Here is a 26,717-nt window from a genome sequence, read left to right as displayed (position 1 = left end):
TGTATTGGTAGATGCTCAATTAGCTTAGTGATATCATTCAGGTGCTCGAAAGGTAGGGGTATTTCTAAGCAAGAAAAAAAGGCATTTGTTTCCCCCATCACCCTGAATGATAACCGTAACCAGATATAAATTCCACATGATAATAGAATTCAGAGATCTTCGTTACACATATTTGCGCAAATGTGTGAATAAGCCCCAAAGCAGCATCAAGGCATCTCTGTATATTTGGGGTCCCTAGCGCTATATCTAGGTGCAGGGTGTGGCACCCCAAAACACCAGCATAAGCCAGAAAGCCCAGCGTAGCATACCAGTGAAAAAACTATAGTGTTAATAAATTAGTATTTAGGAAGCCGAAGCTATAGAGAAAGTGATACAAAAATGAAATGCAATTCAAATAGAGAAATAGTGTTAAAAAAGAGGTTCCTGCATTAGGAGGAGGTGCAGGCCCTAACATGCCACATGGACCATTATGGGGTTGCTCCAAGGTAGGTATCTCTTAGCTTAGACATATTGTAGTAAGGAGCCATTATCATGTGGCTCTTTGCTGGTTAATCTTAGACCCAGATTGGGGTAATGGAGGTGTGAGGTGTGGTGCCTCTGGACTGGCTGAGCTGGATGGCCTTAGTGTGGCATACCTTTACATTCTACTAACACTTTTCACTTATTAATTTCTCTGACGTCCTAGTGGATGCTGGGAACTCCATAAGGACCATGGGGAATAGACGGGCTCCGCAGGAGACTGGGCACTCTAAAAGAAAGATTAGGTACTATCTGGTGTGCACTGGCTCCTCCCTCTATGCCCCTCCTCCAGACCTCAGTTAGAATCTGTGCCCGGCCAGAGCTGGGTGCTCCTAGTGGGCTCTCCTGAGCTTGCTAGAAAGAAAGTATTTGTTAGGTTTTTTATTTTCAGTGAGATCTACTGGCAACAGACTCACTGCTACGTGGGACTGAGGGGAGAGAAGCAAACCTACCTGCGTGCAGCTAGCTTGTGCTTCTTAGGCTACTGGACACCATTAGCTTCAGAGGGTTCGAACACAGGGCCTAACCTCGATCGTCCGTTCCCGGAGCCGCGCCGCCGTCCCCCTTGCAGAGCCAGAAGACAGAAGAAGGAGATGAAATCGGCGGCAGAAGACTCCGGTCTTCATTAAGGTAGCGCACAGCACTGCAGCTGTGCGCCATTGCTCCCACTGCACACCACACACTCCGGTCACTGTAGGGGGGGGGGGGGGGGGGGCGCGCCCCCTGGGCAGCAATAAGAATACCTTTTGGCACTATATACACATAATACAGTCTGGAAAACTGTATATATGTAAAAAAAAACGCCATTAAGATATACAAAACGCGGGAGAAGCCTGCCGCTGAGGGGGCGGGGCCTTCTTCCTCAGCACACCAGCGCCATTTTCTCTTCACAGCTCCGCTGGAAGGACGCTCCCCAGGCTCTCCCCTGCAGTATCCTGTACAAGAAGGGTAAAAAAGAGAGGGGGGGCACATAAATTTAGGCGCAAATAGGATAATAAGCAGCTATTGGGAAAAATCACTCATTATAGTGTAAATCCCTGTGTTATATAGCGCTGTGGTGTGTGCTTGCATAGTCTCTCTCTGTCTCCCCAAAGGACTTTGTGGGGTCCTGTCCTCAGTCAGAGCATTCCCTGTGTGTGTGCGGTGTGTCGGTACGGCTGTGTCGACATGTTTGAGGAGGGTTACGTGGAGGCGGAGCAGGGGCAGATAAGTGTGGTGTCGCCCCCGACGGGGCCGACACCGGATTGGATGGATATGTGGAAGGTTTTAACAGACAGTGTCAACTCCTTACATAAAAGGTTCGATGACGCAGCAGCCTTGGGACAGCCGGGATCTCAGCCCGCGCCTGCCCAGGCGTCTCAGAGGCCATCAGGGGCTCATAAACGCCCGCTAGCTCAGATGGTAGACACAGATGTCGACACGGAGTCTGACTCCAGTGTAGATGAGGATGAGACAAATGTACAGTCTACAAAAGCCATCCGATGCATGATTACTGCAATGAAAAATGTATTGCACATTTCTGATGTTAACCCGGTTACTACCAAGAAGGGTATTATGTTTGGGGAGAAAAAGCAGCCAGTGACTTTTCCCCCATCTGATGAATTAAATGAATTGTGTGAGGAAGCGTGGAGTTCCCCCGATAAGAAACTAGTGATTTCTAAGAGGTTACTGATGGTGTACCCTTTCCCGCCAACGGACAGGTTACGTTGGGAAACATCCCCTAGGGTGGACAAGGCGCTCACACGCTTAACAAAAAAGGTGGCACTGCCGTCTCAGGATACGGCCGCCCTAAAGGAGCCTGCGGATAGAAAGCAGGAAGCTATCCTGAAGTCTGTGTATACACACTCGGGTACTATACTGAGACCTGCTATTGCTTCAGCATGGATGTGTAGTGCTGCAGCCGTATGGTCTGATACCCTGTCAGACAACATTGATTCCCTCGACAGGGATACTATTTTGCTAACCATAGAACATATAAAAGACGACGTCTTATATATGCGGGATGCACAGAGGGACATTTGCCTGCTGGCATCTAGAATTAATGCAATGTCCATTTCTGCCAGGAGAGTATTATGGACTCGGCAGTGGACAGGTGATGCTGATTCTAAAAGACACATGGAGGTTTTGCCTTATAAGGGTGAGGAATTGTTTGGGGACGGTCTCTCGGACCTCGTATCCACGGCAACAGCTGGGAAGTCAACTTTTTTACCTCAGGTTCCCTCAAAGCCTAAGAAAGCACCGTATTATCATGTACAGTCCTTTCGGCCTCAGAAAGGCAAGCGGATCAGAGGCGCATCCTTTCTGCCCAGAGGCAGGGGTAGAGGAAAGAAGCTGCACCAGGCAGCCAGTTCCCAGGAACAAAAATCCTCCCCCGCTTCCACTAAGTCCACCGCATGACGCTGGGGCTCCACAGGCGGAGCCGGGTGCGGTGGGGGCGCGTCTCCGAAACTTCAGCAACCAGTGGGTTCGCTCACAAGTGGATCTCTGGGCTGTACAAATTGTATCTCAGGGATACAAGCTGGAGTTCGAGGCGACTTCCCCTCGCCGTTACCTCAAATCAGCCTTGCCAGCTGCTCCCAGGGAAAGGGAGGTAGTACTGGCGGCAATTCACAAGCTGTACCTCCAGCAGGTGATAATCAAGGTTCCCCTCCTTCAACAGGGACGGGGTTACTCTTCCACAATGTTTGTGGTAACGAAACCAGACTGTTCGGTGAGACCCATTCTGAATTTAAAATCCTTGAACACTTATATAAGGAAGTTCAAGTTCAAAATGGAATCGCTCAGGGCGGTTATTGCAAGCCTGGAAGAGGGGGACTTTATGGTGTCGCTGGACATCAAGGATGCTTACTTGCATGTCCCCATTTACCCACCTCACCAGGAGTACCTCAGGTTTGTGGTACAGGATTGTCATTACCAATTCCAGACGTTGCCGTTTGGTCTGTCCACGGCACCGAGAGTATTTACCAAGGTAATGGCCGAAATGATGATACTCCTTCGGAAGAAGGGAGTTATAATTATCCCGTACTTGGACGATCTCCTTATAAAGGTGAGGTCCAGAGAGCAGTTGTTAGTCAGCGTAGCACTCTCTCGGGAAGTGTTGCAACAGCACGGCTGGATTCTAAATATCCCAAAGTCGCAGCTGATTCCTGCGACGCGTCTGCTTTTCCTGGGCATGATTCTGGACACAGAACAGAAGAAGGTGTTTCTCCCGGTGGAGAAGGCCCAGGAATTGTCATCTCTGGTCAGGGACCTCCTGAAACCAAAACAGGTGTCGGTGCATCACTGCACACAAGTCCTGGGAAAGATGGTGGCTTCTTACGAAGCAATTCCCTTCGGCAGGTTCCATGCAAGGATCTTTCAGTGGGATCTGTTAGACAAATGGTCCGGATCGCATCTTCAGATGCATCGGTTGATCACCCTGTCCCCAAGGGCCAGGGTGTCTCTGCTGTGGTGGCTGCAGAGTGCTCATCTTCTCGAGGGCCGCAGATTCGGCATACAGGACTGGGTCCTGGTGACCACGGATGCGAGCCTCCGAGGATGGGGGGCAGTCACTCAGGGAAGGAACTTCCAAGGACAGTGGTCAAGTCAGGAGACTTCACTACACATAAATATACTGGAACTAAGGGCCATTTACAACGCCCTGAGTCAAGCAGAGCCCCTGCTTCAAAACCAACCAGTGCTGATTCAATCAGACAACATCACGGCGGTCGCCAATGTAAACAACCAGGGCGGCACAAGAAGCAGGATGGCGATGGCAGAAGCCACAAGGATTCTTCGATGGGCGGAGAATCACGTGCTAGCACTGTCAGCAGTGTTCATTCCGGGAGTGGACAACTGGGAAGCAGATTTCCTGAGCAGGCACGACCTCCACCCGGGAGAGTGGGGACTTCATCCAGAAGTCTTCACGCAGATTGTAAACCGTTGGGAACGGCCACAGGTGGACATGATGGCGTCCCGCCTCAACAAAAAGCTAAAAAAATATTGCGCCAGGTCAAGGGACCCTCAGGCGATAGCTGTGGACGCTCTAGTGTCACCGTGGGTGTACCAGTCGGTTTATGTGTTCCCTCCTCTTCCTCTCATACCCAAGGTACTGAGGATAGTAAGAAAGAGAGGAGTAAGAACTATACTCATCGTTCCGGATTGGCCAAGAAGAACTTGGTACCCAGAACTACAAGAAATGATCTCAGAGGACCCATGGCCTCTGCCTCTCAGACAGGACCTGTTACAGCAGGGGCCCTGTCTGTTCCAAGACTTACCGCGGCTGCATTTGACGGCATGGCGGTTGAACGCCGGATCCTAACGGAAAAGGGCATTCCAGATGAAGTGATTCCTACGCTGATAAAAGCTAGGAAGGATGTGACAGCAAATCATTATCACCGCATATGGCGGAAATATGTTGCCTGGTGTGAGGCCAGGAAGGCCCCAACAGAGGAATTCCAGCTGGGGCGATTTCTGCACTTCCTACAGTCAGGAGTGACTATGGGCCTAAAATTGGGGTCCATAAAGGTCCAGATTTCGGCCCTATCTATTTTCTTTAAAAAAGAACTGGCTTCACTGCCTGAAGTTCAGACGTTTGTTAAGGGAGTGCTGCATATTCAGCCCCCTTTTGTGCCTCCAGTGTCACCTTGGGATCTTAACGTTGTGTTGGATTTCCTGAAATCCCACTGGTTTGAGCCACTTAAGACCGTGGAGCTAAAATATCTCACGTGGAAAGTGGTCATGCTATTGGCCTTAGCTTCGGCTAGGCGTGTGTCAGAATTGGCGGCTTTGTCGTGTCATGCTCTTATCTGATCTTCCATATGGACAGGGCAGAATTGAGGACTCGTCCCCAATTTCTCCCTAAGGTGGTATCAGCGTTTCATTTGAACCAACCTATTGTGGTGCCTGCGGCTTCTCGGGACTTGGAGGACTCCAAGTTACTGGATGTAGTCAGGGCTTTGAAAATCTATGTAGCCAGGACGGCTGGAGTCAGGAAAACTGACTCGCTGTTTATCCTGCATGCACCCAACAAGCTGGGTGCTCCTGCTTCAAAGCAAACTATTGCGCGCTGGATCTGTAACACGATTCAGCAAGCTCATTCTGCGGCAGGGTTACTGCATCCTAAATCGGTAAAAGCCCATTCCACAAGGAAGGTGGGCTCTTCTTGGGCGGCTGCCCGAGGGGTCTCGGCTTTACAGCTTTGCCGAGCTGCTACTTGGTTGGGTTCAAACACATTTGCTAAGTTCTACAAGTTTGATACCCTGGCTGAGGAGGACCTTGCCTTTGCTCATTCGGTGCTGCAGAGTCATCCGCACTCTCCCGCCTGTTTGGGAGCTTTGGTATAATCCCCATGGTCCTTACGAAGTTCCCAGCATCCACTAGGACGTCAGAGAAAATAAGAATTTACTCACCGGTAATTCTATTTCTCGTAGTCCGTAGTGGATGCTGGGCGCCCGTCCCAAGTGCGGACTCTCTGCAATACATGTATATAGTTATTGCTTAACTGAAGGGTTATTGTTATGAGCCATCTGTTACTGAGGCTCAGTTGTTGTTCATACTGTTAACTGGGTATGGTTATCACAAGTTGTACAGTGTGATTGGTGTGGCTGGTATGAGTCTTACCCTGGATTCCAAATCCTTTCCTTGTAGTGTCAGCTCTTCCGGGCACAGTTTCCTTAACTGAGGTCTGGAGGAGGGGCATAGAGGGAGGAGCCAGTGCACACCAGATAGTACCTAATCTTTCTTTTAGAGTGCCCAGTCTCCTGCGGAGCCCGTCTATTCCCCATGGTCCTTACGGAGTTCCCAGCATCCACTACGGACTACGAGAAATAGAATTACCGGTGAGTAAATTCTTATTTTTTTTAACACTATTTCTCTATTTGAATTGCATTTAATTTTTGTATTACTTTCTCTATAGCTTCGGCTTCCTAAATACTAATTTATTAACAGTATAGTTTTTTCATTGGTATGCTACGCTGGGCTTTCTGGCTTATGCTGGTGTTTTGGGGTGCCACACCCTGCACCTAGATATAGCGCTAGGGACCCCAGATATACAGAGACGCCTTGATGCGGCTTTGGGGCTTATTAACACATTTGCGCAAATATGTGTAACGAAGATCTCTGAATTCTATTATTATGTGGAATTTATATCTGGTTACGGTTATCATTCAGGGTGCTGGGGGAAACAAATGCCTTTTTTTCTGGCCTACATAAACCGACAGGGTGGAATGAAGAGCAGAGCGGCAATGTCAGAGGTAACAAGAATCATCCTCTGGGCAGAAAGGCACGCGTTGGCGCTGTCAGCAATCTTCATTCCGGGAGTGGACAATTGGGAAGCGGACTTCCTCAGCAGACACGATCTCCATCCAGGAAAGTGGGGCCTCCATCCAGAGGTGTTCACAGAGGTGACAAATCTTTGGTGTGTACCCCAAATAGAAATGATGGCCTCCCGTCTCAACAAGAAACTTCGGAGGTACTGTTCCAGGTCTAGAGACCCACAAGCAGTGGCGGTGAATGCCCTGGAGACTCCGTGGGTGTTCCAGTCATTGTACGTGTGTTCTCCACTTCCACTCATTCCAAGGATTCTAAAGCTCATACAGGGAACAAATGTTGAGGCGATCCTCATTGCTCCGGACTGGCCAAGAAGGGCTTGATACGCGGATCTTCTGGATCTACTGCTGGAAGATCCAAGGCCTTTTCCTCTTCGGGAGGACCTACTGCAACAGTAGGTTCGCTTATCAAGACTTACCATGGCTACGTTTGACGGCATGGAGGTTGAACGCCAGATATTAGCTCAGAAGGGCATTCCGAACAAGGTTATTCCTACCCTGATACAGGCTAGGAAAGGAGTAACATCTAAATATTACCATTGCATTTGGAAAAAGTATGTATCTTGGTGTGAATCCAAGAAGTTTCCTATGGTGGAGTTTCAACTGGGACGGTTTCTCCTCTTCCTGCAAGCAGGTGTGGATATGGGCCTGAAGTTGGGATCCGTAAAGGTCCAGATTTCGGCCTTATCCATTTTCTTCCAGAAACAACTCTCTTCCCTCCCTGAGGTTCAGACTTTCTTGAAAGGAGTTCTGCACATCAAGCCTCCCTTTGTGCCACCTACGGCACCCTGGGATCTTAACGTGGCGTTGTAGTTCCTCCAATCAGATTGGTTCGAGCCTCTACAGGAGGTTGAGGTCAAGTTTCTCACGTGGAAGGCTGTCACTTTGTTGGCCTTAGCTTCTGCTAGACGTGTGTCTGAGTTGGGGGCTTTGTCTTGTAAAAGCCCCTACTTGATCTTCCATGAAGATAGAGCTGAGCTCCGGACACGTCAGCAATTCCTTCCAAAGGGTGTGTTGGCTTTTCATATCAACCAGCCTATTGTGGTGCCAGTTGCTACTGACTCCTCAGTTCCGTCAAAGTCCTTGGATGTTGTAAGGGCTCTGAAAATCTATGTTGTCCTGTATGATCTTCAACAACAGTATATTCTCCTGCACCAGACAGACAGTCAATACTAAATGTAACGAAAACCAGCTACAATTAATCTAATATGAGAAATTCATGTACCTTTTAATTTGGCTGGAGGTGCTCCTGGAATTCTGAGACAAACTCATCAACGTATTACTAGGTGGGGATTCACCCCGAAGAAAATTCCTTTTTGGAGCACTGCTGTCTGTCTTGCAATGCACACAGTAGCGCTGGCCGGGAAAGTGTGTGCGGAGGCTGGGGGCAGCCCAGCAGCTTCCAGAGTGCTGCGCTTGCCCCCAGTGTGACGGTGGGCAGCATCACATTGGGGCATGGCCTAATGGGACCGAGGCCATGCCCCGAGGGTACCGATCTGCCGGTTTTACTGGCGCTTGGAGATAACGTCATCCCCAAGCGCCAGCCAGAAGACACTGGACCCTGGTGCTGTGTAAATGGCGCCGACCCGGGATATTCCCTGGTTGGTGCCATTGTGGAAAAGGGGTATGTCTCAGGTCTGACCTGGCTTAGAACCGTGTTCCAAATCCCAGGTCCGACCCGAGACTTCTAGTGGAAAAGGGGTATAGGTCTCTCCTTTGCTCTCATGGTGTCATACATTACACAGGAAAATGCAGGAAAATAATTATAAACTCTGGTGAATTTAATGTTTATATATACATTTTGTTACATTTATTTTCCGTTTTAGTAATATGAAAATGTGAACTCCTGTAAAATGCTCAGTCAGACAGCGCTTACAGGCTATTCTTTCACATAATGTCTATAAGGGATTGTGGAAGATAGATAAAATACATCTGTTTTCTTGCCAACAACCATGATTAATTCAGCATGCATACAGTGTGATATCTGTTCAGTATGCCACTGGCAATATTTTTAGGTTATCTTCTCCTGTCTGAGATTACTTTTGATTCTACTAACGTGTTAAAAAGATTCCATTAGAGTATTTAAGAGACTGATACTTGATGCGCGCCATGAGCATAAGTTTGTTTGACTCTGTACACATATGCAGTAGTGGAAGACTTATTTAGAGAATAACATTGTATGCCACTGTCCTCATTGTTTTAAATTCTTACTTATGTGATTTCCTCATGTAAAGCTAAAATATATTCAGCGTCTTACAATGTTTTTTTTATTATTTTTTTATTAGGACAGTCTGATGATAAATCTGAGATCAGGACAACTGGTGAGTGACTTCTGGTGCTGTTGGATATTGTTATACTGTATTTTATTTGTTTTGCTAGACTAGTAATGTTGATATTGTTGTTGATCCAGTTGCTAAGACATAATTTTTCTTCAGTTATAGATGTTAGAGCAGGCATGTCCAAACTGCGGCCCTCCAGCTGTTGTGAAACTACATATCCCAGCATGCCCTGACACAATTTTGCTGTCAGCGAATGTTAAAGCTCTGTCAGGGCATGCTGTGATGTGTAGTTTCACAACAGCTGGAGGGCCGCAGTTTGGACATGCCTGTGTTCGAGCCTGTGTTTACATGATTTCACCCCTTACTACTAAATCAAGACTTTTTTTTTTTAAGTGCGTATCCGAATAAGATGACCAGGTATCTATTGATCTGTCCACATACTGTATGGCAATAATAAACACAGATTACCAAACAGCAGTATTTTACAATTGGTCTACTTCTGCGATCTTCTGTATTGAATACAACTGGAGTACTTTGTCAAAATGCATTTCTAAGTGTAGGCATTGTTAAAGAAAATAGCTGGGTTATGTCCTTTTTAAAAAGACTTTCATGCAGCCTCCATACTGGTATAATGGAGGTATTATGTGCCTGAGAATTCACCCCCATAAAATTTGACTGATGTGCCAAGTTGTTCTCCTGCACCATGTCATTGCACTGTGTAAGGAGAATTACAGATAATGGGAATGGCCGGATTTGCCGATTTTAATATAATTTTGCCCAGTGTTGACTTGTGTTTTGCTACAGTCTGCTCTGAAACCTTGGTGCCCTCTTTTGCTATACTGTAAAATATTTGGAATGCAGAAATATTTTAATTCTGGTTTTAGAGTATTTTGTAAAGGCTATACTGTACATGTGACAGTCAACCATTTAATCCTGAGAACCAAGTGACAGGATTGGTCAGTCAGTTTGACCTCACAAATAGCCATCTTCTGATTACATTGTTCACTCTGGTGTAACGTCCCTGATAAAATTATTATTATTTTGCATACTGGTAGTTCTTGTCATGCAGCAATGTTAGATGGCCATGCTGTGGTGTATCAGTCAGTTGGCCCAATATTTCTCTTTCTTTTTCTTTTTTTTAGCTGTCCCCGTGTCAGCTGCAATGTCAGATAATAGTGTTATTAAAATAGAAAGGAAAACAACATGATCACTATTGACCTATGTGTCTGTCTGCATTAGAAGTGATACAGCCTCTGCGTTTGAATGGCCCAACAGCATCTGAGTGGGTCACCAGCAAAGTGGCCAAGTAGACCAATGAGCCTGTTGGTTGAAATGAGCTGTAGGATTGGCTACTTTTCAGATGAAAGAACAGTGTATGATCTTTAGTTAAATAATTCTAATACTCTTTGCATTTGATTTCAAGAATACAAAACCATTAATAAATATCCAGTTTCTTTTGCCCAAGGCTCTATTATTTCCTATAGAGCGGAGATACAAAGACACACTCGCCATTGAGCTGGTCTAATCTGTGAACGTGCCTAAATCTCAGAGTAGCTTAAATACATTTTCATGGTTTTCTGAACGTCACTGATTGCTTGTTATATCTACCTATTGAGCATAATCTTTCACAGCTTATTCCAATACAAAGGATTGACGTATTTAAAGAGAAATGTATGTGCTTTACAGGGATTCATTAAAGCGACAGTACATGCTTATGACCCGAAATGAATTAAGCAAGTGTTACATAGAAGCTGTGGTGATCATACTATGGGTATTAAGGGGTACAAGTTTGAGTTTGAAGGCAGCTGATTGGACAGATCTGAGCAGGTAGTTGAGCCTGTTTTTTGTCCTGCAATGTTTCTCTGTATATTGGAATCATCATGCCAACTTTTACCTGTAAATTTGTAACAAAAATGAATACATTTTTAATGATTCCTATTTATTATGCATATGGTTACCATTAGTTGATGTTTAGCTGTTTTATGGCATCTGGTTAGTAAAAAACTAAAATTCAGACACCGTAAATACATTTAAGTATTTACTTTCATTGGGCTTTTTGATGTGCTTGATTGTCATTGTCGTAGTCCAAAATTTGACATGCTGTGTGGACCCAGCTATAAACATAAAATCCACTGGGTCAAACTAAGCATTTATTGGGCTCTTTATACATTAATATTGCACATACAGTGCTGAAATTAAATGTCACCATGACTGAATAATTACAAATATTCAATATTATTACATATGGAGGTTTTTGTTCATTCTTTCAGAAAGTAGAATAAATGCAAACAGCAAGTCTCCTGGTGGTGAATCTGGTTAGATGGTTCAAAAATTCCAGATGTAGATGAGGTAGCAACAAAGCTACGCATTCTCTAGACCAGCAATAATTTCATCTCAGGACTGATTGGGCATGGCATTTGACGTGACAGCTGCCATCCCTCTAAATGTCTCAGTGCCCACAATACAGCTAACATGATGCCAATCATAATAAATATAGGCACGAACTTAATTATATCTGGACATCTTCCAAAATATAACATTACTGACTTTTTGTTCTACAACTCTATCTGTCGAGTTCACTTGCAGTTTGTTAGCAGAACTATGGTTTTGTCAGTGGAGGGTGACATGACCCTCAAGCTCCTAGAACTGCAAGCCCCATGTAACATGAGGTTGTTGCAGTTAATGAAAGTAATAGCAAGATTTGAGAGACTCATTAGGATCAGTAGTCACTGTTTTGCTAAGGATGCTAGCAGTGGCTGTGACCTTTGCAAGGAGCGTCTTGCGTTCTACAGTAGAATGCAGATGGCCAGACCTGTCAGCTGCTAATCAGACTTGTAGGACTAGGTGTGTGGTGCATTGTTTCTGTACAGGTACACTTTACCTCAAACCCTCCAACGTGCCACAGTCTTTGAAAGTATTACACTGTTAGGTACTTGTCCTCTCAACCCATTTCTAGATTCATACAGTCGATCTACCTACAGTTAGTTGGCAGACGGAGGAACAAGCAGCCACCATCAAAAGTGACCAGATTTTACAAAAGCACTCTTGGGGGAGCACTCGGTTGAATTTTAAAATGATGCTGTGCATGTGAGCCTGGGGTCATCTCAGCTGCTCAGGGCGCTCTGGGAATTCCACCAGAGTGACAGAAGCGGGGGTGTGATGTGAGACCGTGCCTCCTTTTCCACAAGATACGCCCCTTTATCGGGCATGTGCCCAAAGTCCCTCTTTCATACTTCCATATGTTGGGAGGTGTGGTGTATGGCACAGTGTGAATTTGTGGCACTTATGTGTCTGGCACACTGGATTGGGGCCCAGGGGAAGGCATGTGGCCATTGTAGTGGCACGTGTGGTAGTCGGATGGCATGTACGGAAGTCTCAGGAGCATTAAAGGGGCACGTTTGGTGTCTATACAAGTTTACATATATTTTAGTTAGGCATAATGGTCTGGCTCCTAAACATGTATATGGGCTGATTTACTACCTTATGCTACTGTGAGAGTCTGTAGGACTGATGCAGGGGTTTGTTCATATGCATGCGGAAAGCCGTGGAGGGCAACAAACAGAGCATTTGTTAGTTAAGCATGACGAATACTGTCTCTATTATTGTGGATATACAGTATGTATGCAAGTATATAGTTATACAGAGTAAGTGTATGTGTAAATTTATGTATGTGTGTATAATATATATTATGAGATAATATGAAGTTAGTTAGTTACTTAGTTCTATAAGATGTCTGAAACAACCTCCCTGCAAGTTCCTTCAAATACTGTGTGCAAGTGTACCTGAATAATTAATGCTGCTTTGAAGGCAAAGGGTGGTCACACCAAATATTCATTTGATTTAGGCTGGTCTTCTGTTAATTTTTTCAATTTTGTTAATTAATGAAAATTAACTATTAACACTTCTATTTTTGAAAGCATTATTACTTTGCAACATTTCTTCCACACCTGCCTAAAACTTTTGCACAGTACGGTATATATGACTGTTACTGTTCTGTGTGACTTTTCAATAAACATTTTTTTTATTAAATGTGCTGTTAACAATGTATATGATATTGCATTTTTCTTTACGTGTGTACCGTGATCTAGTTTGTATCAGCTGTAAAAAAAAAACAACAACCATAAATGTAGTTGCCTTGGCAACCATCATCAGAATCATTGACCATGTAGTGAGTACAAATGTTTAGTAAATACCATTACAAAATAAACATCTTTTGACCACTAAATTTAAGTACTGATTTTTTTTTAAATAATGCCCATGTTCATCCCAGTACATTGTATGTGACTGTGTCAGCTGTGCACATGTCCTGGTGGAATTAGAAGCTTAGAAGTGTTATTCTTCATTTGTGTTCTTTTCCTTTTGTCATGGTAATGGTCCCTGGGTTGCCATGGTTGAACATGTATGTTACAGGTTCATGATACATTCTGAGCCTGAGGGCTGTGTATGTATCTTTATGCCTTTTCCAGTAGTTTAAAGAAATCTCAACCTTCTTTTCTCTGACGTCCTAGTGGATGCTGGGTACTCCGTAAGGACCATGGGGAATAGACGGGCTCCGCAGGAGACTGGGCACTCTTAAAAGAAAGATTAGGTACTATATCTGGTGTGCACTGGCTCCTCCCTCTATGCCCCTCCTCCAGACCTCAGTTAGAATCTGTGCCCGGCCAGAGCTGGATGCACCTAGTGGGCTCTCCTGAGCTTACTAGAAAAGAAAGTATTTGTTAGGTTTTTTATTTTCAGTGAGATCTGCTGGCAACAGACTCACTGCTACGTGGGACTTAGGGGAGAGAAGCAAACCTACCTGCTTGCAGCTAGCTTGTGCTTCTAAGGCTACTGGACACCATTAGCTCCAGAGGGATCGAACACAGGGCCCGACCTCGATCGTCCGTTCCCAGGGCCGCGCCGCCGTCCCCCTTGCAGAGCCAGAAGACGGAAGATTCCAGGAGAAAATCGGCGGCTGAAGACTCCGGTCTTCAATAAGGTAGCGCACAGCACTGCAGCTGTGCGCCATTGCTCCCACAGCACACCACACGCTCCGGTCACTGGTGGGTGCAGGGCGCTGGGGGGGGGCGCCCTGGGCTGCAATTTGTATACCTTACTTGGCAAAATGCACATAATACAGTTCTAAACTGTATATGTGCCTAATCCCCCGCCATAAATATTATTAAAAAAGCGGGATAAGCCCGCTGCTGAAGGGGCGGGGCTATCTTCCTCAGCACAGCCAGCGCCATTTTCTCTTCACAGCAACGCTGGAAGGACGCTCCCCAGGCTCTCCCCTGCAGTATACACTACGGAAAGGGTAAAAAAGAGAGGGGGGGCACATAAATTTAGGCGCAAAAGGTGATATAAGCAGCTATTGGGGGAAAATTCACTTTGTATTAGTGTAAATCCCTCTGTTATATAGCGCTCTGGTGTGTGCTGGCATACTCTCTCTCTGTCTCCCCAAAGGACTTTGTGGGGTCCTGTCCTCAGTCAGAGCATTCCCTGTGTGTGTGTGCGGTGTGTCGGTACGGCTGTGTCGACATGTTTGATGAGGACGCTTACGTGGAGGCGGAGCAGGAGCCGATAAGTGTGATGTCGCCCCCTGCGGGGCCGACACCAGAGTGGATGGATATGTGGAAGGTATTAACCGACAGTGTCAACTCCTTGCATAAAAGGTTCGATGACGTAGCAGCTTTGGGACAGCCGGCATCTCAGCCCGCGCCTGCCCAAGCGTCTCAGAGGCCATCAGGGGCTCAAAAACGCCCGCTACCTCAGATGGCAGACACAGATGTCGACACGGAGTCTGACTCCAGTGTCGACGAGGATGAGACAAATGTACAATCCACAAGGGCCATACGATGCATGATTACGGCAATGAAAAATGTGTTGCACATTTCTGACATTAACCCGGTTACCACAAAAAAGGGTATTATGTTTGGGGAGAAAAAGCAGCCAGTGACTTTTCCCCCATCTGATGAGTTAAATGAATTGTGTGAAGAAGCGTGGTGTTCCCCGGATAAGAAATTAGTGATTTCTAAGCGGTTACTAATGGCGTACCCTTTCCCGCCAACGGATAGGTTACGCTGGGAGACATCCCCTAGGGTGGACAAGACGCTCACACACTTATCAAAAAAGGTGGCACTGCCGTCTCAGGATACGGCCGCCTTAAAGGAGCCTGCAGATAGAAAGCAGGAGGCTATCCTGAAGTCTGTGTATACACACTCAGGTACTATACTGAGACCTGCTATTGCTTCAGCATGGATGTGTAGTGCTGCAGCAGCATGGTCTGATTCCCTGTCAGATAACATTGATTCCCTTGACAGGGATACTATTTTGCTAACCATAGAGCATATTAAAGACGTAGTCTTATATATGAGGGATGCACAGAGGGACATTTGCCTGCTGGCATCTAGAATTAATGCAATGTCCATTTCTGCCAGGAGAGTATTATGGACTCGGCAGTGGACAGGTGATGCTGATTCTAAAAGGCACATGGAAGTTTTGCCTTATAAGGGTGAGGAATTGTTTGGGGACGGTCTCTCGGACCTCGTGTCCACAGCAACAGCTGGGAAGTCGACTTTTTACCTCAGGTTCCCTCACAGCCTAAGAAAGCACCGTATTATCAAGTACAGTCCTTTCGGCCCCAGAAAGGCAAGTGGGTCAGAGGCGCGTCCTTTCTGCCCAGAGGCAGGGGTAGAGGGAAAAAGCTGCACCAGACAGCCAGTTCCCAGGAACAAATATCCTCCCCTGCTTCCACTAAGTCCACCGCATGACGCTGGGGCTCCACAGGTGGAGCCAGGTGCGGTGGGGGCCCGTCTACGGAACTTCAGCGACCAGTGGGTTCGCTCACAGGTGGATCTCTGGGTTCTACAAGTGGTATCTCAGGGATACAAGCTGGAGTTCGAGACGTCTCCCCCTCGCCGTTACCTCAAATCAGCCTTGCCAGCTACTCCCAAGGAAAGGGAGGTAGTACTGGCGGCAATTCACAAGCTGTACCTCCAGCAGGTGATAATCAAAGTTCCCCTCCTTTAACAGGGACGGGGTTACTATTCCACAATGTTTGTGGTACCGAAACCAGACTGTTCGGTGAGACCCATTCTAAATTTGAAATCCTTGAACACTTATATAAGGAAGTTCAAATTCAAAATGGAATCGCTCAGGGCGGTTATTGCAAGCCTGGAAGAGGGGGATTTTATGGTATCACTGGACATCAAGGATGCTTACCTACATGTCCCCATTTACCCACCTCACCAGGAGTACCTCCGATTTGTGGTACAGGACTGCCATTACCAATTCCAGACGTTGCCGTTTGGTCTGTCCACGGCACCGAGGGTATTTACCAAGGTAATGGCCGAAATGATGATACTCCTTCGAAAGAAGGGAGTTATAATTATCCCGTACTTGGACGATCTCCTTATAAAGGCGAGGTCCAAGGAGCAGTTGTTGGTCGGAGTAGCACTATATCAGGAAGTGCTACAACAGCACGGCTGGATTCTGAATATCCCAAAGTCGCAGCTGGTTCCTACGACGCGTCTGCTGTTCTTGGGTATGATTCTGGACACAGAACAGAAGAAGGTGTTTCTCCCGGAGGAGAAGGTCAAGGAGTTGTCATCTCTGGTCAGAGACCTCCTAAAACCAAAACAGGTGTCGGTGCATCACTGCACGCGAGTCCTGGGGAAGATGGTAGCTTCTTACGAAGCAGTTCCCTTCGGCAGGTTCCATGCAAGGATCTTTCATTGGGATCTGTTAGACAAGTGGTACGGATCGCATCTTCAGATGCATCGGTTGATCACCCTGTCCCCGAGGGCCAGGGTGTCTCTGCTGTGGTGGCTGCAGAGTGCTCATCTTCTCGAGGGCCGCAGATTCGGCATTCAGGACTGGGTCCTGGTGACCACGGATGCAAGCCTCCGAGGTTGGGGGGCAGTCACTCAGGGAAGAAACTTCCAAGGACAATGGTCGAGTCAGGAGACTTCCCTACACATAAATATTATGGAACTAAGGGACATTTACAATGCCCTAAGTCAAGCAAAACCTTCAAAACCAGCCGGTGCTGATTCAGTCAGACAACATCACGGCGGTCGCCCATGTAAACCGACAGGGCGGCACAAGAAGCAGGATGGCGATGGCAGAAGCCACAAGGATTCTCCAATGGGCGGAGAATCACGTGATAGCACTGTCAGCAGTGTTCATTCCGGGAGTGGACAACTGGGAAGCAGACTTCCTCAGCAGGCACGACCTCCACCCGGGAGAGTGGGGACTTCATCCAGAAGTCTTCCAGCTGATTGTAAATCGTTGGGAAGGGCCACAGGTGGACATGATGGCGTCCCGCCTCAACAAAAAGCTAAAAAGATATTGCGCCAGGTCAAGGGACCCTCAGGCGATAGCTGTGGACGCTCTAGTGTCACCGTGGGTGTACCAGTCGGTTTATGTGTTCCCTCCTCTTCCTCTCATACCAAAGGTACTGAGGATAATAAGAAAGAGAGGAGTAAGAACTATACTCATCGTTCCGGATTGGCCAAGAAGAGCTTGGTACCCGGAACTACAAGAAATGATCTCAGAGGACCCTTGGCCTCTGCCGCTCCGACAGGACCTGCTACAGCAGGGGCCCTGTCTGTTCCAAGACTTACCGCGACTGCGTTTGACGGCATTGCGGTTGAACGCCGGATCCTGATGGAAAAGGGCATTCCGGTTGAAGTCATTCCTACGCTGATAAAAGCTAGGAAGGATGTGACAGCAAAACATTATCACCGCATATGGCGAAAATATGTTGCTTGGTGTGAGGCCATGAAGGCCCAAACAGTGGAATTTCAGCTATGTCGATTTCTGCACTTCCTACAGTCAGGCGTGACTATGGGCCTAAAATTGGGATCCATTAAAGACCAGATTTCGGCCCTGTCTATTTTCTTTCAAAAAGAACTGGCTTCACTGCCTGAAGTTCAGACGTTTGTTAAGGGAGTGCTGCATATTCAGCCCCCTTTTGTGCCTCCAGTGGCACCTTGGGATCTCAACGTAGTGTTGGATTTCCTAAAATCACATTGGTTTGAGCCACTTCAGACCGTGGAGTTGAAGTATCTCACGTGGAAAGTGGTCATGCTTTTGGCCTTGGCTTCGGCTAGGCGTGTGTCAGAATTGGCGGCTTTGTCATGTAAAAGCCCTTATCTGATCTTCCATATGGACAGAGCAGAATTGAGGACTCGTCCCCAATTTCTCCCAAAGGTGGTATCAGCGTTTAATTTGAACCAACCTATTGTGGTGCCTGCGGCTACTGGGGACTTGGAGGATTCCAAGTTGCTGGACGTAGTCCGGGCCCTGAAAATCTATGTTTCCAGGACGGCTAGAGTCAGAAAAACTGACTCGCTGTTTATCCTGCATGCACCCAACAAGCTGGGTGCTCCTGCTTCTAAGCAGACTATTGCTAGCTGGATCTGTAGCACGATTCAACTTGCACATTCTGCAGCTGGACTGCCGCATCCTAAATCAGTAAAAGCCCATTCCACGAGGAAGGTGGGCTCTTCTTGGGCGGCTGCCCGAGGGGTCTCGGCTTTACAACTTTGCCGAGCTGCTACTTGGTCGGGTTCAAACACTTTTGCAAAATTCAACAAGTTTGATACCCTGGCTGAGGAGGACCTTGAGTTTGCTCATTCGGTGCTGCAGAGTCATCCGCACTCTCCCGCCCGTTTGGGAGCTTTGTTATAATCCCCATGGTCCTTACGGAGTACCCAGCATCCACTAGGACGTCAGAGAAAATAAGAATTTACTCACCGGTAATTCTATTTCTCGTAGTCCGTAGTGGATGCTGGGAGCCCGTCCCAAGTGCGGACTTTCTGCAATACTTGTATATAGTTATTGCTTAACTATAGGGTTATTGTTCTGAGCCATCTGTTGAATGAGGCTCAGTTGTTGTTCATACTGTTAACTGGGTATAGTTATCACAAGTTATACGGTGTGATTGGTGTGGCTGGTATGAGTCTTACCCTGGATTCCAAATCCTTTCTTAGTAATGTCAGCTCTTCCGGGCACAGTTTCCCTAACTGAGGTCTGGAGGAGGGGCATAGAGGGAGGAGCCAGTGCACACCAGATTTAGTACCTAATCTTTCTTTTAAGAGTGCCCAGTCTCCTGCGGAGCCCGTCTATTCCCCATGGTCCTTACGGAGTACCCAGCATCCACTACGGACTACGAGAAATAGAATTACCGGTGAGTAAATTCTTATTTTTTAAATTAATGTAAAAATGAACCGCCCCTGCCCCAAAGTTTAAGGTGGTTAAATTAATCAGGATTTCCGTAACTGCTTCTAAATGTCAGTGACTATTTTTATTTTTTATTGCATAGTGCCAAACCTTTCCTGCAATAAGCACACGGCCTCAGTTAATAGTTTGACTGATAATGGTGCATGCAACCTGAGTTAGTATATTCTACTTACCGGAACCAGGACGACTTAACACACTGCCCTCTGTGGATAGATGGCTTTATAAGTTGATTCACTTAAAAACATAGTAACTAGGGGTTAATGTAATTGTGTAGGTAGTAGCATGCAGCTATAGGGTAAATATCTAAATATATATATATATATATATATAATGTGTGTAAAGGGGGGAACATAGTTTACCTTGCAGCTACTTTTTCGCTCATGCCCATCCTCTGCACTGATTGGCATGGGCGGGATTTTTCCATGCAGCCTCAGGAATTTTATCCGCCCCCCCCTGAAGCTTCCATATTTGAAATGTTTGGCACAGAAGCATTTTAGATTTTTCCATATTTTGGATTCTTCTCACACAGTGTGTACCTGTATTACCATTTGTGAGCATGTCTGCGGAACAAGCTGGGTGTTGCAGCCAGGACTCGCAGGGTGCGCTGCGGGAGATTGTGACTCTGGCAGTGAGTTAATCCACCCAAGATGCAGCAGCTGAATGGCCTGTCGGAGCTCCAGAAACATTGAGGCATCAGATCTGTCAGCTTTAGCATTGCTGGAGTCTGGAGGACTTTTATATAAATGCGGAAAGCAATCACTCACTCACTCACTCACTCACTCACTCATCACTAATTCTCTTACTTCCAGATATGTTAGGATGCTGACATGTAACATAGGTATTCTTCAGGTTGGAAAAGGAAAACTGCATAATTAGAATTTTCATAAATCTCCCCTACGGGGATGAAAAGGGGGTTGACATAATGACATCATTACTGCTGTGTGGCTTGGCTTGGGTTGTGTGAACGATAACGCCCAAACGGACAAGATCGGATCACGCCTCCAGTGTGTAGAATGTAATAAGCTCCAAAAATAGTCCTGTCACTTTTTACCGTCTCTGCTACGGTGCTCCTCGGGTAACGCCAAGAACCGTGGATTAATATTTACTTACATGAAAACATCTCAAATTTACATCTCTATAGCTGTACTAACTCGTGAAAATCAGAAACTCCCGTGTGCAGTACGGGTAAAACAGCTAGTGTGTGTGTGTGTGTGTGTGTGTGTGTATATATATAATATATATATAGAGGAGGAGATCCGAGACCATCTCTGTCGTTGATCCCTGTTTGTGCTTCGTTTCGGGTGAAGACTTACATGCTGTTATATTGAGTTTTAAATGTCCGTTTAACTTTGAAGCAAACTTGGATTTAAAAAAAAAAAACATTATTACACCATCTGCGCTCCCTTTATTTCTGTTAGATATATATATATATATATATATATATATATATCTATCTATCTATCTATCTATCTATCACGTCACTATAGTAGTATGCGCACAGGGTCGTCGAAGGTGTATATATTCAAATAGAACTATTTAATAGGTAAACAATAGTTTTAAATTCATTCCTCTAAATCACAAGTTTTAACTAGTCAGGCTGCCAAACTGCTGGGGGAGGCATATCCAGCCTGAGTACAAGGACCATCTGCTATCCATACAGCCTGAAGATCTAAAGAATATATATGTACCTTCCAAACACTCCAAAATGCCAAATCTCTGTGTAGGAGTATCCCCATGATGAAGTCTTGTTATTGAAGACGAAACACGTTGGGAAATGCCCTGGACCCTCTTATGATGGACAGATAAGCTTTTAACATTTTTATTCTTGTACGTTTGTTACCTGCAAAAATCTGTTGTGGGTTTTTATGAAGTATTAATAAAACTGTGTATTATTTTACTGTATTATTGTGGAATGTGATACATTGGGAATGCTATATAGCCCATTAACACTCTCACTAGCACAGTGTGAAAATTGCAGGTAATACGGTACACATTATTTTGTCCTTTCTTTCTCTGTTTCATGTTACCATGAATAACTACTGGTCTGAGGACTGAAGACTGCACTTTAGAGATAAGTGATTTTTGTATCCTCCCAACACGTGTGTATATAAGAAAAAAATAATTTGCCTTATAAGGTGCTAGAGATTTCCATAAAAAAATAAATAAATAAATAATAAAAAAAAAATATATATATATATATATATATATATATATATACACACACACACACACGTGTATGTATACAGGGCCGGTTCAAGGGCGCTCTGCGCCCCGGGCAGGAAAAGGGGAGTGGCCTAATACAGGGGGCGTGGTCAGTTACGCCTCCTGTACATTGCTAGCGCCGCTTGAATGCTGAGCGGTGCGCCATGACGTCATCGCGCACCGCACAGCAAAAGGTCCTCTCCACGAAGGGAAACTAGACGCTATGCGTCTAGTTCCCTTCGTGGAGAGGACCTTTGCTGTGCGGTGCGCCATGACGTCATTGCGCACCGCTCAGTAAAGTTACTCTCCACGAAGGGAAACTAGACGCATAGCGTCTAGTTCCCTTCACAGGAGGCGGACGGCAGCGGGCAGCGGAGGCGGACGGGGGACACAGCGGGCAGCAGTGGCGGATCTTGCCACGGTGCGGCGCCCTCCGGATGGCGCCAGCGCCCTCCGGAAGGCGGCGCTCCGGGCAAAAGTCCTGCTTGCCCGTGGCAAGATCCGCTACTGTATGTGTATATATATATATATATATATATATATATATATATGTGTGTGTATATGTATATATATATATATATATATATATATATATATATATATATATATATGCGCAATAAAAAAGAAAAATAGCGCCACTTGTGGTAAGTTAGCCTTCACAAATATGTACAATGTATGTCCAAAAATACACTCCCTTGGTACAAAGGGTGTCAGCAGGACCCTAAATAAGAACAGCAGTGGTAAGCTGCTGTAAAAAGTGTTATAGAAACCAAGAATATGGGCACAAGCGACCAATGGTGTCTATAGTAAAGGAACGTAAATAGATTTTTCATATATAAAAAAAATGCATATTTATTTTACATGATGAAAAAGACCCTTGATGAAGTCCTGAAGGACGAAACGCGTTGGCCATTCCATGATCTTTCCCAGACCAACCTCCTGTACCTAAGATAAGCACTTTATACACATATACTACAAATCGATGTGTACCTTGTACTTTTATATTTATTTTTATTTTTAATCATATTTTTGTCCATTTTATATGAATTCTTATGCTTGAGCATTTTTTCTTAAACTAAAGTGTATTATTGTTTTTTAATCATGTAAAATAAATATGCATTTTTTTATATATGAAAAATCTTTTTACGTTCCATTACTATAGACACCATTGGTCGCTTGTGCCCATATTCTTGGTTTATATATATATATATATATATATATATATATACATACATACACACACACACTGCTCAAAAAAATAAAGGGAACACTAAAATAACACATCCTAGATCTGAACGAATGAAATATTCTTATTAAATACTTTGTTCTTTACATAGTTGAATGTGCTGACAACAAAATCACACAAAAATTATCAATGGAAATCAAATTTATTAACCCATGGAGGTCTGGATTTGGAGTCACCCTCAAAATTAAAGTGGAAAAACACACTACAGGCTGATCCAACTTTGATGTAATGTCCTTAAAACAAGTCAAAATGAGGCTCAGTAGTGTGTGTGGCCTCCACGTGCCTGTATGACCTCCCTACAACCCACACAAGTGGCTCAGGTAGTGCAGCTCATCCAGGATGGCACATCAATGCGAGCTGTGGCAAGAAGGTTTGCTGTGTCTGTCAGCGTAGTGTTCAGAGCATGGACGCGCTACCAGGAGACAGGCCAGTACATCAGGAGACGTGGAGGAGGCCGTAGGAGGGCAACAACCCAGCAGCAGGACCGCTACCTCCGCCTTTGTGCAAGGAGGAACAGGAGGAGCATTGCCAGAGCCCTGCAAAATGACCTCCAGTAAGCCACAAATGTGCATGTGTCTACTCATAAGATCAGAAACAGACTCCATGAGGGTGGTATGAGGGCCCGACGCCCACAGGTGGGGGTTGTGCTTACAGCCCAACACCGTGCAGGATGTTTGGCATTTGCCAGAGAACACCAAGATTGGCAAATTCGCCACTGGCGCCCTGTGCTCTTCACAGATGAAAGCAGGTTCTCACTGAGCACATGTGACAGACGTGACAGAGTCTGGAGACACCAAGGAAAACGTTCTGCTGCCTGCAACATCCTCCAGCATGACCGGTTTGGCAATGGGTCAGTAATGGTGTGGGGTGGCATTTCTTTGGGGGGCCGCACAGCCCTCCATGTGCTTGCCAGAGGTAGCCTGACTGCCATTAGGTACCGAGATGAGATCCTCAGACCCCTTGTGAGACCATATGCTGGTGCGGTTGGCCCTGGGTTCCTGCTAATGCAAGACAATGCTAGACCTCATGTGGCTGGAGTGTGTCAGCAGTTCCTGCAAGACGAAGGCATTGATGCTATGGACTGGCCCGCTCGTTCCCCAGACCTGAATCCAATTGAGCACATCTGGGACATCATGTCTCGCTCCATCCACCAATGCCACGTTGCACCACAGACTGTCCAGGAGTTGGCGGATGCTTTAGTCCAGGTCTGGGAGGAGATCCCTCACGAGACCATCCGCCACCTCATCAGGAGCATGCCCAGGCGTTGTAGGGAGGTCATACAGGCACGAGGAGGCCACAGACACAACTGAGCCTCATTTTGACTTGTTTTAAGGACATTACATAAAAGTTGGATCAGCCTGTAGTATGTTTTTCCACTTTAATTTTGAGGGTGACTCCAAATCCAGATCTCCATGGGTTAATACATTTGATTTCCATTGATAATTTTTGTGAGTTTGTTGTCAGCACATTCAACTATGTAAAGAACAAAGTATTTAATAAGAATATTTCATTCGTTCAGATCTAGGATGTGTTATTTTAGTGTTCCCATTATTTTTTTGAGCAGTGTGTGTGTGTGTGTATATATATATATATATATATATATATATATAAAATCTAAGAGAGAGAGATATTTATATAGATATAGATTTTCACTTCAGTTAAACCAAAATAATGTGGTATATTTTCACCATAAAAAATATAAGTGCCTGTGTTTTAAGACAGATGGCGCCACTGACGTCAAACCTGTATATCATTATTTAGTGTCATCTGTCAAACAATGACTGTCAGAAATTCAGATAAATTTATTGTGTACTTTTGTTTTGGTAGCTGTTGGAAGTGAGCAAGTTTGAGTTTTTTCTAACTATGGAGAAAGTGCAGTAACGATCGGTGATTAGATTCTTGTTTTTGGATGGGAAGACGTGTGAGGAAATCAAACTTGGAAGCCGTTTATGGGGACCTTTCACCTTCGATGACAACCATCAGATTTTGGTTCAATGAATTCAAGCATGGTTGTACATCCGTCCTCAATGAAGAGCGCCTGGGTCGCCCAATTGAGGTGACTACGGATGAAATGGTCAACAAAATCCATGATATCGTATTGGCAGACCGGCGAGTGAAGATCAGAGAGATTGTTGAGATCATAGGCATCTCATTTGAACGTGTGCAGAATATCCTACATGAGCATTTGGGCTTGACAAAGCTATCGACAAGATGGGTGCCGCGTTTGCTCACTATGGACAACAAGCAGAATCGAATGACCACTTCAAAGCAGTGTTTGGACCTGTTTAAGCCCAATCCAAAGGAGTTTCTGCACCTTTTTGTGACTGTTGATGAAACATGGATCCATCACTACACGCCAGAAATGAAGGAACAGTCAAAACAGTGGACTTCACCCGGCGAATGTGCACCAAAGAAGGCGAAGACTGTTCCATCGGCCGGAAAGGTCATGGCCACCATTTTCTGGAATTCGAAAGGCATAATCTTCATTGACTATTTGGAAAAGGGAAGAACGATCACAGGGCAGTATTATGCTCAATTATTGGGCAGATTCGATGACGCATTGAAGAGAAAACTGCCCCACTTGACGAAGAAAAAAGTTCTGTTCCACTACGATAATGCACCGACACACTTGTCCCACATCACCACCGTGGAATTGGGCTACGAATTGCTGCCGCATCTGCCGTATTCTCCAGATTTTGCCCCCTGCGGCTTCTTCCTTTTTCCAAACATGAAAAAATGGCTCAGCGGAAAGAGATTTGCATCGAACGAGGAGGTCATCGCCAAAACTGAAGCCTATTTCACAGAGTTCGACAAATCCTATTTTTTGGAGGGCTTGAAAAAGTTAGAATATCGTTGGGCCAAGTGTATTGAGCTAAAAGGGGACTATGTTGAAAAATTTAAATTTTAACAATAATTTTTTTTTCTTGCCTAACATACGTACTTATCACTCACCCCTTGTATATCTAAATTCTCTTTGACGTTTAGAATACAAAAACTCCTCCTGTCAGCCAATTTGTTATGTGTACTTGTTTAGCTGGGGGTAAAAAATTATTTTACTGTAGTTCAAGTTTACAGTCCCTCCAACAAACAAGAACAATCAATCAAGTAGAACAACTATTTATTACTTTACAGAACCTTTAAGCATTCATTAATCTCTCATATATACTCCATTGGAGAATGTAGAGGTAGATCAACACATTTCTCTTATTTTCAGTCAACACTAAAATAAAAGCAATCTATAATAGTAAATTATTGTGACATGATATTCCTTTTTTTATTAACAAAATTATAAACAATAACTTGTGTCAAATATTAACCATGCGTAGCGAACAGTGTGTTCCCAAATATAAATTCAGGAAACAACTATGGGTCTGATTCAATTAGGCACCTTAACTACAGGAGGTAGGAGGAAGATTTTGGTTGCACCCTATGCACAGAGTTGCCTACTATGAGTGGAAAAATGCGTAATTTATGTTGTGACTAATCGAATCCATTCCTATTTGTCACTTAAGTCCATTAGCGACAAATAATATAAATCTTATTGGTAATAAGAATTATTACCTACTTGGACCTAAATCCTAATGTACTAAATAAGTGGCTTAAATTACCTAAAATATACAGACTTGATATCAGACTGGCTGGTTTAGGCATCAGATAAAGCTTTCTGGTAAGTATAAATCTCAGACAATCAAGTTACCACCTGATATTTATTGCATTATTATATATGTACAACCTGTATTGACACATTCAGCCTTTTTGGGATCGTGCAGCTAACCTACTGTAACTAACAAAGATGAATATATCAATTTGGCAGAAAGAGTACCGTCTTGAACAGTAGCTGCGATTCTTTCCCAACTGTCCATGATCAAAAATATTGGCAGGTAAAATAGCTTCTGATACTAATTCACCCTAGTGTGTATGTTTGTCCATGTGATA

The 26,717-nt window shown here is 45.0% G+C and overlaps 1 protein-coding gene across 2 annotated transcripts in view; it reads left to right on the top strand.

The window, feature by feature from the left end:
- Positions 1 to 26,717, top strand: part of GTF2F2 (general transcription factor IIF subunit 2) — a 423,942-nt gene that overhangs the window by 113,963 nt on the left and 283,262 nt on the right. The window contains exon 5 of one of the 2 annotated variants that reach the window (XM_063952831.1): positions 9,113 to 9,148. The exons of the other annotated variant lie outside the window; for it this stretch is intronic. Within the exon in view, the coding sequence (XP_063808901.1) occupies positions 9,113 to 9,148 (36 nt within the window). The remainder of the gene's footprint in view (positions 1 to 9,112; positions 9,149 to 26,717) is intronic. 2 annotated transcript variants of the gene reach the window in all.

This window comes from Pseudophryne corroboree, chromosome 2 (genome assembly GCF_028390025.1).
Source record: "Pseudophryne corroboree isolate aPseCor3 chromosome 2, aPseCor3.hap2, whole genome shotgun sequence".
Taxonomy (NCBI): domain Eukaryota; kingdom Metazoa; phylum Chordata; class Amphibia; order Anura; family Myobatrachidae; genus Pseudophryne; species Pseudophryne corroboree.
The sequence above is the reverse complement of the archived record's forward strand: the minus strand, read 5'-3'. Positions and strand labels throughout refer to the sequence as shown.